The sequence below is a fragment of the Scleropages formosus genome, chromosome 2, assembly GCF_900964775.1.
Source record: "Scleropages formosus chromosome 2, fSclFor1.1, whole genome shotgun sequence".
NCBI classification, from domain to species: domain Eukaryota; kingdom Metazoa; phylum Chordata; class Actinopteri; order Osteoglossiformes; family Osteoglossidae; genus Scleropages; species Scleropages formosus.
Window position 1 is genome coordinate 30,069,094 of NC_041807.1, and position 14,130 is coordinate 30,083,223.

The 14,130-nt window shown below is 46.9% G+C and overlaps 1 protein-coding gene across 1 annotated transcript in view; it reads left to right on the forward strand.

Annotated features, from left to right (window-relative positions):
- The window catches only part of cacna2d3a (calcium channel, voltage-dependent, alpha 2/delta subunit 3a), a 169,307-nt gene that overhangs the window by 144,983 nt on the left and 10,194 nt on the right, over nucleotides 1–14,130 (forward strand). The window contains exons 29-36 of the mRNA XM_029259247.1: nucleotides 2,775–2,836; nucleotides 3,709–3,753; nucleotides 3,832–3,894; nucleotides 5,100–5,170; nucleotides 8,843–8,918; nucleotides 9,760–9,812; nucleotides 10,283–10,338; nucleotides 12,411–12,525. Coding sequence (XP_029115080.1) covers nucleotides 2,775–2,836; nucleotides 3,709–3,753; nucleotides 3,832–3,894; nucleotides 5,100–5,170; nucleotides 8,843–8,918; nucleotides 9,760–9,812; nucleotides 10,283–10,338; nucleotides 12,411–12,525 — 541 coding nt within the window. The remainder of the gene's footprint in view (nucleotides 1–2,774; nucleotides 2,837–3,708; nucleotides 3,754–3,831; nucleotides 3,895–5,099; nucleotides 5,171–8,842; nucleotides 8,919–9,759; nucleotides 9,813–10,282; nucleotides 10,339–12,410; nucleotides 12,526–14,130) is intronic.

Consider the following 14,130-nt stretch of genomic DNA (forward strand, 5'->3'; position numbering starts at 1 on the left):
CTGTTTTGGGCGCTGGTGTCACCCCCGTTTGGATCCTCCACCCAGGTATCTCTGCAGCGGCAGTGGGATGACCTCCTCCGCCATATTTCCACCCTCCACGAGGGCGGCCCCGCCGCAGCGCTAAACCCAGGGCTTGGAAAGTCTCGCGTTGACCTTTTCCCGCTCATGACACGCCTGATATTTTAAGTAACGATACCCCTCCTAGGGCCTTTTTCTGGCATGTGGGCGGGTTTTGGCAGGTGCCTGTGGAACAGAAGTGGTCATCCTCGCTGAACTATCAAGCGGGTGGTTTATTTAGCGGTATCTCAGAAACCTCAACGCACCACATGCTGGGTTATAGCATGGATGTGCCTTCCCTGGAGTCTGAGCGCTGTTCTTACTGAGCTGATGTCGCTAATGAATGCGGTCAATCTGATGGAAATGTTGACATTAGAGCCTCTTCTATCCTCTTGTGCTTTTTCTCCCATTTTCCGCAGGTTTTTCTTTAGCGATGTTTATTCACAATATAGCATGCCATATTGTGAACTGACCAGAACAGTGCCTGAAAACAGCTAGTAATGCTGGTTTGATGCACTTCTCGACGGCGCCATGCTGGGTGCTGAGCAGAGATGCAGCCGACGTTTCTAAAATGAGGATAAAACCAAAAACCCACCGAACGGTGAACCTTTAAATGAATTTAACAGTTGCACGAGAGTCATCTGCTATATAGGCTGTTTTTTATATCTTATATTCGTTCGCATTTTGGAGATATCTTTCTGTTTTGGTCATTACTGGCTTTCCTTTAGAGCGCTCAGTAAACGTCTGCATTCCGAAAAAAAGAGAACACGTAGCAGCACATATTTCTCAGGTTAAAGCTGATTACCACGCAAATGCGAGCGGGTTTTGTTTATTAACGTGACTTCATGTGCGGCCGAACTGTTACGACATCCCCTCGACACCCCTCCCGCTTCTTCTTAGGAGCGGGCGGTGAATCAGCACTCGTGTTTCTGCTGTGATCGCGCTGGCAGAAAGATCACTGAGAATAACCAGTGAAGGATAGTAAAGAATCAGCAATGCCCTGCTTTACGGTGCACGCAAACACACACACACACACACACACACACACACACACACACACACGGAGATAAGCACATGCATCTTTTTCTTGTCGAATTCGTTTCTTTGCTGCACAGCTGTCAGTTTTTCATTTTGTTGCATATCATGTAACGAAACGTATTTTGAAGAAATCGAGAGCGCGGACCTTAAAATAAAATATCAGTTATTACAAAGGAACAATGTTTACTGTTTCAGCATGGGTCACGCAAGATCTGCCCACTGTTTCCATCTGTTGGCTACATTGTAATATATGACTATATGTTTGAAGAGGTTTAAGAAATATTTGTTTTTTTTTTTTTTGTGCTCGGAAATTTAATTTAGAGAAATTGAATTTAGTGCCAAGCTTAGAAGCAGTTCTTAATTGAAACAGTGTTGGATTAATTTCCTCCACCCAATGTGGATTGCAAATGGGCTTTTAGAGATCTCCCACACAGTCCCGGTGCCTTCTGGGAGAGGTCTGAGCTTTGGATGGACCGCTCAGGCCTAACTGTTGAAAAAGGGAAAATAAACAGCATGCGAAATAGCGAGTTATTGAAACCGTGCAATCCTGGTACCATATGTGTTTAGAAATGCTTTGTGTTGTTATGTTTTCCTGCTAATTGTGACATTGAAAAGGCCTCTTGGGCTCCCAGGATTCTCAGGAGGGGCCAGAGAGGTGACGGGGGAGGTGGCAGTGTCAGTCACAATGGCGGCGCGTGGGAGACGCTCGTTTTAGGGTTCCTAAAGTATGGTGCGTGTTTTTCTAACCTGCTGGAGATGTGTTTCTGAGGAAAATGTCCCCACCAACGTTGCACACCCTGGAAAATGCATATAAATGCTTTCATATAGATAAAAGTAGTGCTAAGACTTCTTACCGCAAAAAGCCAAAACTAAGTATGCGGGGGACCGAGCTTGAGTGTCTATGAATTTTGTGCGTTGTGTGTGTGTGTGTGTGTGTGTGTGTGTGTCCATGTGTGACCGCCCTGCCCGTGTTTCTCTGAATCCCTCTCATTCAGTGCCAGGTATCTGGAAATGATGGGGATAATGGGAATTCCTTCCAAGCCAGCGCTCTGTCCTGCTGCGCTGCAGGTGATGGATGCGCACACACCCCGGACCCCCCGTTCGCGAGGCAGAGCCATCTCTGCCTGCCATCCTGGGCAGGGAGCGCTGTTTGTGGGGAGTTGGGGGGGGGGGCAGCAGAGCACACTCTTTCACATGCTGGATGGATGCTGTTGTGGAGCAGCAGAGTAGAAGGAGCGGGGTGGGTGGTGGGAGGGAGTGAGGCGCTTCCCTTGGACACGCTTATAAAGCAACTGTTTCCAGCAGGCCGTTTGTTGTACCCTTCACACTGCTAGAGCGTGTTTGTCGATGGCGAAACGGGTGCCGGGCCGAGCTTGAGAACCCCCGGTCACCCTGCCCCCTGCCTGCGGCCGGGGAGATTTACACGAGGGCAGAGCATTTTATGGACCCCCGTTTGAAATGTTATCCGCAGAGGCAGGAAGGACTTCATTACCGCATGCTTGTCACGCGGGAAGAAAAATGCCTTTCTTGCACAGCGCATCGTAGAAAACGTGAACGTTGCCATCTTCACCGAACATGTGGCGCTTGGGAATTGACATCGCCTGATATATGCGACACATGTAGGAGCCATGGGCCCTGCGGTCTGATCCTCATGTTTCCTTGTGTCCGACCTCTAACAGCTGTGGGGATCCAGATGAAGCTGGAGTTCTTCCAAAGAAAGTTCTGGACGGCGAGTCGACAGGTAAACCCATGTTCCCGTGGTATTGTGCGGTGGGAAGGAATTTGGACGCTCTACAGGGGTAGGTTTTGAAACAGGGTAGCTCCTCTATTTATTTAGCCTCACCAGCTGCTTCGGGGTGGAGGGCGGCTTTCGGGAGCTGGGGGGGAGTGGACGGTGGGGGGCCGACTCCTCTTTGTGCACATGTGTGGTAAATTCACATAGGCCTGACACGCACACGCACACACACACACACACACACACACACACACACACACACACACACCGCCATTATCCCACCATTACAGGTATGTCTGTACCCTTAATGTTGCTGAAGGAAACGCCGGTTTTGCTTTCCGTGCTCTCATGTACAAACAGTTCACTGGATTTTCCTAGTGAGTTCTTTCGAATATGCGGACCGTCTGCGAAAGGGGATTCTGGGATATGATCGGATTGAGTCGGACACCGCTCCGCTTGCTCTCCTCTGACGACATCACGTGCGACCTGAGGAGGGCGGCAGTATAACGCAAAACCGTCCGACAAGTGGAACGAGGCCAAGATTTAGGGTTACGCCTTTACCTCTCTTTAGGTACGACTTGGCCAAGTAACGTTTCCACTGGAAGAGCAGCTTCCTCTGCTCGGGAAGTGGCGCTAACCGCAAGGCTGTTTTAGATAACGACTTTATCATTCCTTTGCAATTTGGCCCTGTTTGTTTGTAACTTTGTTTAAAAGTTATTGTTTGTTTATTCCATTTTTGGCGTTCCCCTTTGCGCAACGCTCGCTCAGCACATTTGCATTTCTCAAATATTTAGAAGTTCCCAGGCTATGTGTGGGCGATTATTTATTTAGCTGAATTGCTCTCTCTTTCTCCCCCCCGGTCGACTCGACGGGCGCAGTGCGCGGCCCTCGATGGCAAGTGCTCCATAAGCTGCGATAATGAGGTGAGCGTCTCGGCCGCACGGATGCCCCCTCCCCTCCTGTTGGCCCTCTCCTCACCTGGCCGTGTCGTCCTTTCCCAGAGTATCAACTGCTACCTCATCGACAACAACGGCTTCATCCTGGTGGCCGAGGATTACTCTCAGGTATGGCTTCCCCTCGACACCTGTCTGACGCCCGCGTCGAGCTCCCGCCTGCTGCAGCTGCCGCTTGAGTCGCTCTGGATTAGTGTGTTGCTCATGTAGTAAATAATGTAACCAGCCCAGTGGCCTAGTTCCCACCACATAGCAGCGTGGTGGGTGCCGGGGGTGTGGGATCCAAGAAAGATACCCAGATGGCTTTTCAAGACCTCGATGCTGTTTGCATGTTCTGGCAGGGAAGATGTGGTTTTTCACTTTAATCCTAGAACTGTGTGAACCTGTGCCTCTGTGGATGTGTAGGTCTGAATATGACTGGCCTGCGTTGTTTATTACACTGTTTTAGCAAATCCGCAACTATTGAACTTGAACATATCTTTAAAAGTATTTTTTTTATTATCACAGTTTTAGCCTATCATTACCAATAACTATTTGTCCAGTTATCTGGTTATCTAGTGCTCTGCAGCCTATCCTGCAAGCGTAGACTATGAAACAGGGCACACCCAGGACAGGGCACCAGTCCATTGCATGGCGATCCCACACTCATTCACTCACATACACACACTACAGGCAGTTCGGAGCCAACAATTCACTTGGAAGATGTCTTTGGACTCCAGGAAGAAACCAGAGCACCTGGACCAGGAATCCCACGCAAAAACAGGGAGAACACTGCAAATTCCACACATGCTGAATTGCACTGGAACCCACATCCAAATCCCACAGCCCAGGAGCTGTGAGGCATCAGCACTCCCCACTGCACCATCATGCCATCCTGCGATATTTCTTTGTTTTTTTGTGTTTCTCTGAAGAAACCATGATGTTCTTTTGCTGCCGGTGCGTTTCGGTCCCTCATTGGTAGGGGCTGTGTTACACAGGTCCATGTTCGACAGTCCTGCCCAATGTACCCCGCGGTGAGCCTGATTCGATCTGAATCGTTGAATCCGTTATTACGTAATACCGTTCAGTCAACAGGGGAAGGTTTGGCTTTTTATGTTTGCTTAGGGCTGCACAGCCAAACCCCCCTACCAAAACTGCAGTGCTCCTGCCTCCTTCATAGCGGGCTCCACAGCAAGACCTCCATAACCTCCTCCGTGGGCCTGTCACAACGACTCTCGTCCCACCGCGGGCTGTGTCACTGTTGCTCGCCTTCTCCTTCTTCCTCCTCACGCTCATGGCTCCTCTCTCCTTTCTCTCGCTGCTTCTCCCTTTCACAGACGGGGATGTTCTTCGGTGAAGTGGAAGGAGCCGTGATGAGCAAGCTGCTCGCCATGGGCTCTTTCAAAAGGTAAGAAGATGGTGTAAGGGCAACCACCCTCCCGACCTTCTGGCTCTCGGTGACAACTTGTGATCTCATCAGACATGGAACTCCATCTTTGGATCACAGTTCTGGCCCTGGCCTTTCCGGATTACCCTCTTGCAAGGCAGACGTGACTGGGTGGACCCCGATTCCAAGTCTGAAGCGGTGCTGTGGGCTGTGGAAATTGACACCCTGCCCACCCAAGAGAACCAAAAATAGCACGGGAAAGGGTTCCTCTGCCCCTCGGACCCCCATATTTTCTCTCCCTTTCTTTTTTTATGGCCTTTTTCTTTCTCTTCTTCCACACTTATGCCCCCCCATATCCACAGAGAAGGGTAATTACTTAATTTGCAGTTCGCCTAAAGCAGCCCACAAACTTTGAAATCTGGACGCGAACCGTTCCACCAAGCCACCTGAGTTTTTTACACACTGCAGTTCAGGGGACACCATGCAGGAGAGCCAGCACTGTGCATAAGCAACCTGTGCTTATGTGCCATGTTGACGGATGGCAGTTAAATTCAGCCAAACAGAATAGGAGTGTGGGAGTGTGGGAGTGCACTGATTCAACTCACTTCCACATTGTTTACAAATCATGTCCTGATCCTGATGGCCCTTGATCATCCTGCCTCTTGCTTTAACACCCTTGATCAAGGTACTTTCTTGAATCGCTCAAGTAGACACTACCCTGCCGTATTAATGGGTAAATAATTGTGAGAAATTTAACGCTGTAAGTCGCCTTGGAGAGAAGCACCAGCCAAACGAATAAATGTAAATATAAATGCCTAGTTTTTCTGAGTGTTTAGGATCAATGAAAAAATACACATGCTTATGGCATGGATGTTTTAAAAAATTGATAATGAATAGGAATTTATCAGGACCTTTTTAATAATGTTGTCAGCTTTAGTTGTAATGTAGCTCAAGGGTAATAAAAAAAGAATTTTAAAATGTCTTACAAGTCTTTTTAGGCTATACTGTATATGAGGCTTTTACAGAACCCATCCTGTCCAATATATTGATGGACAAATGTAGCATTAAGCTTTTATTGATTGTAACTGAGCAGATAAAATTGACTTTATGAAGAAAATGAGCTACAAACAGATGTCCAGCTCCAACTGTGCTCAGATCAAAACTGCTTTTAGTGGCTGAGGCAGGGAGGGGGTTACGTTTTATCACTTTTGCTAGAAAAACGAACGGTGCCCGTGTCTCGGTCATCGTTTCTCTTCGCCGCTGAGGACCAGCGTACAAGCGCTACGAACAGGGACAGTTGCTGCCAGAGACTTGCTTCAATGTTTGATTTCACTGCGGTCAAATGAACTGTTAATGCTGTCAGCTCTGTGAGCTTAGGTTTAATTGAATCAAGATCCACATTCCTTGCCTGTGTCATTGCTAATGACGGAGAATCAGAGCTTTCCCCTCCGGCTGTGTACAGAACGGCGCTGCACTATTAAGTTGGTGTCAAGCTGCGTGTGACGTCCCATTAGTAATGTGCTCCAGATTGAATCTCCTCTGAACAGGATAAGCTCCTGAGCCCCCAATTTCCACACCGCCGTCCCTCCGCACCTGAGTCCTGCTTTCTCATGAACTTTTTGGGAAAACAAAAGCTGAGATCTCCCAGACGCCTTTGCCTTTGCCTAAGACCCACCTCAGGCATTTAATAAACACTCAGCGTTCTCCACGGAGCGAGTCAATCCACCCTTCGTGAGTGGTGTGATGGTTTTGGAAGAGCTCCACTGTGGAGCTGATGTCGAGAGCCTTCATCTTAGCACTGGCCGTTCCATTAGCGGGACCTCAGTTATGGGGGACTTCTGCTGGCAGAACTGGAATCTTTTGTTTACTCCCAAGGCCTGCACCGCTGTTATTTCTGGTTGGACTCATTCATATATTAGTTAAAAAATATTGTATTTACTTTTTATTTCTTTAACCTTAAAGCTAAGTGGAAAAATAACCTCAACAGTCTTTCACAAGGGATAATCTGTAAAGGACATTTGTACGGTATATATTTTTTCCGAAGCTGGCAGTAAGAGTCTTTTGGGCAGTACAACATGTTACTGTAGACTCATATGTATGAAAAGCGGCTTCCACATTTTTTTTTTTTGAAACCGCACATTGTAGAAGGTATTCTTTTCTTACCAGAAAATCTTTCCCAAAAGCAAATCAAGTTCTTTCTACTGGTTTATACATTGGTGTCCGTGGAGGCAGTCCAGATTAAGGTTTTTCTCACCACCCGCATTCTGTAATGAATTTATTCATTCTCACTGCAGCTGCCATCCATGTGCTCTTGTATGACAATTATAGTCTGCCTTTTGCATGTAGAAGTATGTGTGGAAGCTTCCTAGCTCTGTATAGACTTCCTATTTGACTCTTCTGAGGGAGAATGAGTTTGACATGTTCTACATCTTAACCTTTTTCTAGGCCACAGAGCCCACTAAGAATCTTATGAAAGTTAAGGACCCCTCCTAGAAATTGCAAAGAAATTTAGAGAAAATATCGCACTGGGTTTAATGCATGGAAAATGGGTTACCGTACGTAGAATTATGTCATGTGTTACAATAGCATAGCAATAATTTTATTTTTAACTTGTCACGAATGCACTTCACGAATCCCTGAAACCCCGGAGGAGCCCATGGACCCCAGGTTAAGAACTTCTCTTCTAGAGGTTTGCATTAATTTTCAGATTCACATGGGTCCATCAGAATTTGCATTTTTTGGTACATTTCGAGTCCAGCCACAGATTTGCTTGTGTTCAGCCAGTGTCGTCACCACCGAGTCCAACTCAAAGTATGTAAATGATAAAAAAAAAAAATTCCCTTGAATCTGATCCCCTGACCAATGGATCAATATTTGCTAAAATATCCGAATTTTAGTGCATCTCAGCTGCACCTCTAAGTTTGAGTTCAGAGCTCTGTATTTCAACTCGATCACAGTTACTAAGCAGAACACTGACTTGCAGAGCCGTGTCAAGGCTGAACACTAGAAAAAAAAGTCTGGAAATTCCTGTTGACTAGTTTAATCATATGAGAGCGCACGTATCCTTCTCGGTTTTCGTGACAGGCTGGAAATGCCAGTATAAGTGTTTCCAGTGCCTTTTCACCTCGAGAATTTACTATTAATTTACCATTTCTTATCGTCGCATAATTTACATTAATATTTATTCATTTAGCTGATCCTTTTCTCCACAGCGACTTAAAATGTTAAGCTATCTCCAGTGATTTACCCATCCGTACAGCTGGGTAATTATAACAGTAATGTTTTATATAAGAATAGATAAGTTAAGAGGTTATAATAATTTTATAACGCCGAGCACAATGCAGTACTGTAAAAAAAAAAAAAAAACAAATTTGGTTTGGTATATTTCCTGATTTACGAAATTTGTTCGGTACGAAGAACGTATCCTTTTGCCTTCTGTTAGTAACTGTCCAGTTCTCACGGGTAGAGAAGACAAGCAATAGTTGCTGGGTCTTCCCGCTCACGGTGGAGGTGGGGAGGTGGGGAGGTGGTTCTGCCAGTAACTGCACTTTGGAAAAGGCACGAGTTAAAGCAACGAGTGGCCACCTGAGTAAGATTTCGGAGAAGGATGTTGTTTTCCCGAGACAGGCTGCCAGTCACAGTGGGACTGTGTTGAAGAGCCGTGTTTCTCTGTGTGCCTCCCGTGCTCTCCAGGGTCACTCTTTACGACTACCAGGCCATCTGTAAAATCTATGCCGAAAGCAGCGACAGCGCTCACAGTTTATTAGACGTAAGTGTTCCCGAGAATGAGCATGATTTGTAAAGTGTTTTTGCTTCCTTGTCCCAAGAGGGTGATGTGCAGTGCATTTTGTTTTCTTCTGCCACAAATGTACTTTTTTATGGCCCTTTATTTTCCATTTGCATGTGAAACCTCGTGGAGATATTATGTGTCGCAAGACTTTTTTGAACTCGTATTTTTCATATGAACTGCATTTAAAGCACTAAATGCAAGTGAAACTTGAAACATGTTTTCAGTTATTAAAGGAAACACAGTTCTCGAGGGGAAATCAAGCACTGTTACATATTTCTGTGCCGTTTCTGAGTTTTTATTACATTTAACTGGAATAATTCCCCAAATCAGGGCAGAAATATACAAGGACTTTTTGTGCTGCTGAGTAGACAACCTTTCATATAAGTATCATTGCAGACATATTTCTCAGTTTTACTAGAACACAAGCCCAGGGTAAAACTGACAGCTGTAGATTTATAGCCGTCGTTTTATAAACCATAATTTTGTGGGCTGGGCTTTCTTGATGCCTGTGATTAAATTCCATATAGTCAGTGACAGGTCTTTAAAAAGTGGATTCTGGATCTTTTTCCCCACTCCATATCTCCCTATTAATATGAGGTATTTGATTTATTCCTTGCCATTCTGTGGGGCAAATCTTTTCTCCGAGGTGGTCCCCGCACAGGACAATTGGGGAAGCCGCATCCATAACGGCTTGAAATTCAATAAGCCCTTCTGTCATTGAGGAGTTTATGAGCAGCTCGCATCTCCGCGCTGCTGTCCGTGCGCCTTGATTTATTGTGCAGTAATTCCCTGTTTTTTTGTTTGTGTTTTCTTTCCTCAGCCCTATTTTGCCATCTTTGCTGCAGTAAAATGGCTCCTGACCGAACTCGTCATGTAAGCACGATTTTAACTCGTTTCTTCGTGATCATTTGCGCGCCGTTCTGCACCGCGCACTCCGATGGCGCGATTTTGCCGCGTTTCGTTCACACAAGCGGTCGAGCGCCGTAATGGCAACCGTATGAAGCCGCTTAGCTTGTGTGTGCCCTCGGCCGACCTTCCTCCCTAATCCTGGGTGGTCTGATGTCATGGCTCTAAGCTTTTTCTCCCCCTTTGTAATTATGGGATAAACTTTTACATTTCTTAACATACATAATGTTTTCGAAGGTAGCGGTTAATGCACTTTTTCTTTTCCATTATTTTACACGTTGGTCGAGAAACGTCGATGAGGAAATTGCAAAGGAGGAGAGATTATTTCCTCTGCTGCCAGACCGAGAAGCGGCTGGCATGACTTTGTGTGTGTGTGTGTGTGTGGTGTCGACTGGCTCTCAATGACTTTAACGCTCTCGTTGTCATGTGCTTTCCAGTTTCTTGGTGGAGTTCAACTTGTACAGCTGGTGGCACTCAGATCTCGCTGCTACAGGTGAGCTTCCCGAGGGCGACGCTGGCTCTTCGCCTCAGCCAGGTGCCCCTGGGCCGTGAGTCTGGGATGACTCAGTCCCCAAATGTTCCTCTCATTTCTGTGGGATAAGGCAATGGGAAACCCCAGAGTCCTGCTCAGTCCTACGGTCCCGCTGTCGGTCCGGCCGAGGAAAACACAGTCTGATTTAATGGAAAGTGTCCCCCCCCCCCCCCCCCCACTCTCCTCTGGCTTACCCTGGATTACAGCAATTATGAGGTTTCATAACTACAAAAGAGATGAAGACATACATCATCTGAATCGTGTAGTTTGGCTGACCTGTGCGCAACAAATCTCTTTCATTTGCTGTCCTTCCATCTCACTTTAATTTAAGCTTGTTTACTGGTGTGGTAATGTGGTAGTGAAGCTGTGTATGCCCAGATCACACCACATTATCGTCAGTTCTGTAAGAGCCACAGAAACGCTACCGATGGGCGCGCGCTCAATGCAGCGCCGGTTCCGGAGCTTGTGACGTGTCTAAAACTCTTATTCTGTAACTTAGTTGGCGTAATGACGACATCTGAGTCGAAAGGGCAGGTGCTGCGGAGCGGTCTTGTGCGGGACCCCGCAGCGAAGCAGATTGCCCTTCGGGTTACGCTCTTCCTTCAAGGAGCAGTGAGCTCCTGCCGGACAGAGCTGCAGCTCACAAGCACGGTGCTACGGGAAGGGCCACGTCGCTCTGGGCTCTGGGCTCTGGGCTCTGGCACAGGGCTGCGCTTTCACACAGCACCAGGTGCAGCTCCCCACCCTCGCAACCCTATCAGTGCACACGGTTCTGCGGCTGCGCCCTTTAACGGCGAGACATCTGGGCCGGCAATCGCGTATAAACCGATCCAGATGATCGGCTCGGTGCGCTTCTCGGGCTTCCCACCAATCGGCTCTCCCTCCCGCTCGTTCTCAGGGCCGCCTGGCATGCGGTCCGTCTCAGGGCCATTAAAATACCTGCATAAAGAGGGTTAGGATTGGGGCAACAGAGCAGCAGATTCTTCTGAGACTTTCTGGATGATTCTGGGCTGGAATTTAAAAGCTTTGCTGACGACGAGCTGTGCAAACGGGGCATTTTCGTAACACTATGCTATCACACAGTCAGTCTTGACTAATGGCCGAACTTTTTTATTGTCTGCAGGCTCCAGGCGTAATGGTTGTGGCTCTGATGATTTTATGAGCAGTCTGAAGAATGTTTAGAAGACTATGGTGCTTCACACTCATTGCAAGAATTCTACGCAGTACGAACTACCTCACTAACTTAGAATGCTCTTATGCACATTTATGTAAGGATGTTTTGCTGTGCGTGAGACGGCACAATATATTGGTACTGGCTCGGTATCTGGTGTTTTTCAGTGCCTAGTTTTGTTAGGATAACTATTCATGTACTGTGCCACACGTTATGCATTTCCTAGTGCTGCTGAGGTGGTACAGTTTCTGCCTTTGGCCCCAAGGTACCATGTTCACATCCCCCCGTACCCTTGAGAAGGTACTTACCCTGAATTGCCTAACTTTATGAATGGGCAAACAACTTCCGGTAGCTTGCATGTGTAAATTTCTTTAGAGGGAAGCATCAGCTGAATGAATAATTTTAAAGACACCCTTTGAAGGCCACCTAATAATGAGCTTTTTGTGATTCCTAGAAACTACCACTAGGTGGCAGCAGCTCGAAACTAATAATTGACCCTTGGCAGTTGCCAGAAAATTGTATCTTGTGCTTTTTTCTGTAAAAGAAATATATTTTGAAATTTCTTTATTTTATTAGCCAGTGACATGTGCTAATTTTGTTGTCTTGATTATTTGACTGGGGGCTGTCTAAATCAAACAGTCAAAGTAGAAAAGTAATCTTTTAAGTACTAGGTGGGAAAACTTAGCCTGTATAATAGAATTAGACGAGTGCTGATCTTCCTAAGACTTTTGTTATTTTACAAAAAAATAGTGAATTGGATGTAGTAACTCGACATTTCTTGGTGTAATGAAAACCAGTGCCTGACCGCTGTCTTTGTTTATTGTTCTTGTGTGGGAGGTTCATCCATGTGTTTCTTCTGCAGCTCAGCGGAGCGGCCGCACCATGCTGGTGCCGTGCGACACGGAGTACCCGGCCTTCGTCTCCGAACGCACCATCAAGGAGAACACGGGCAACATTGACTGCGAGGGATGCGTCAAGTGTGTAAATGTTTTCTTGATGCACAGTCATACCTCCTTGTGCACATCAGGCCAGAGCCATTATTCTGGGAGACATCACCCCCCCCATCCCCAGCCCCGCCTCCACCTAACCAAAAGAAAAGCAGCCAGACCTCTGAGCCGCGGCGTGATGTACACGCACAGGCACACGCGCACACACACACGGGCACGCACACAGACGCGTGCAGATACACACACTCCGGCATGTAGAACAACAACTGCGTGAACATACAGAGTTACGTGCCTTATAGTGAACTTGATTCCACTGCTTCCATTCATTTAAGGTGCTCCGTGTTTATATTTCCTTTGCCTCCTTTTTTTCCGCCTTTTGTTTCCTTTCAAAGCATTAGGGCTTTGCGCTCGATCGCTCGGTGCGTCGCCAGTAAGAAAAAGACAACTAGAAAGTGATTCCGCCGTAAGACTGTTCCTGGTAGAAAGCGAGCTGCCATTTAGCACTCACGCACGTTCGGTTTCACCTCCACTCGTCGTTCGATGTTGCGCCCAAGGGAGGGGACATTTCGGTAATGCTCAGCAGCACCGGCGGCGTGTAGTTTCTTCGTCTTCTTAATCGTACCTTTTTCTCTCTGGCTCTCGGAGCGGAGGGGCCTACCAGCAGCCCGTTAGCGCGTTCACAGAGTGTCCTTTGTCTGCCCGCTCCTCCCAGGCCTTCATCTCGCCGAAGGCCCCGAGGTTCCCTCGCAGCGATGTTGTCCTAAATCAATCACCTGGTCCCTGAACAAAGAACGCCGAGGGCCACAGCTGTTTGGCAGGAGCCATTTCTGATGTTCCAAAAAGTGAAGGAGTTTGTCTTTACTACCACTCCCCATGTGCACCCACCCCCGCAATCCCCCCAGCATGGACTAGGTGAAGCAAATTTATTTGTCCCAAGTGTTTAGACGAACGCAGCTCTTACCCCAGGGAGAACAAAGTGACACGATAGCGTATGGAAAGATTCCTTTACCCTGGTTATGCTCTACCTAGAGCTAAAGTGAAATTAATGTTGTCGCCAGGTATTTTTAAGAGTACTTTGATTCCTGGGTCAAAATTTGAATATGTAAGGCTGGGTGTGGCCTGTGTGACATCAGGAGCAATGGGACCTCTCTGCTGATTGACACTGGACACCAATTGGCCCTAATCCACAGAAACAATGTCAAAAAGGTGGAATCACGCAATATGACATCTTGAATACATTTCAACCGTGAAATTATACCATGTTCCCAAGAGGGAAGGGTGGATCTCAGCATGGCTAAGTGCTGAGGAATTTGTGCAAAGAAAAACCATAATAATGTGTTTTATATACTGTTAAGGTCTCAATGAATGTGTGTGTGACCACCTCTGAAGACGAAGAGTAAGGGAAGTCACGGAGCAGAATGTGACTACACAATGAATTGTCCCCTTAGCATTTTTAAGCAAGACACACCAAGGAGAGTCTGAAGATCTCTGCTTGTGTTGGGTCAGATCTGATCTCCAGCTTAACATACATGACATTTATTTATTTAGCTGAAATGTTTCTCCCAAGCAGTTTATAGCTTTAAGCTACCTCCAGTTAGCCATTTATATAGCTGAGTATTTTTACTGGAGCAATTC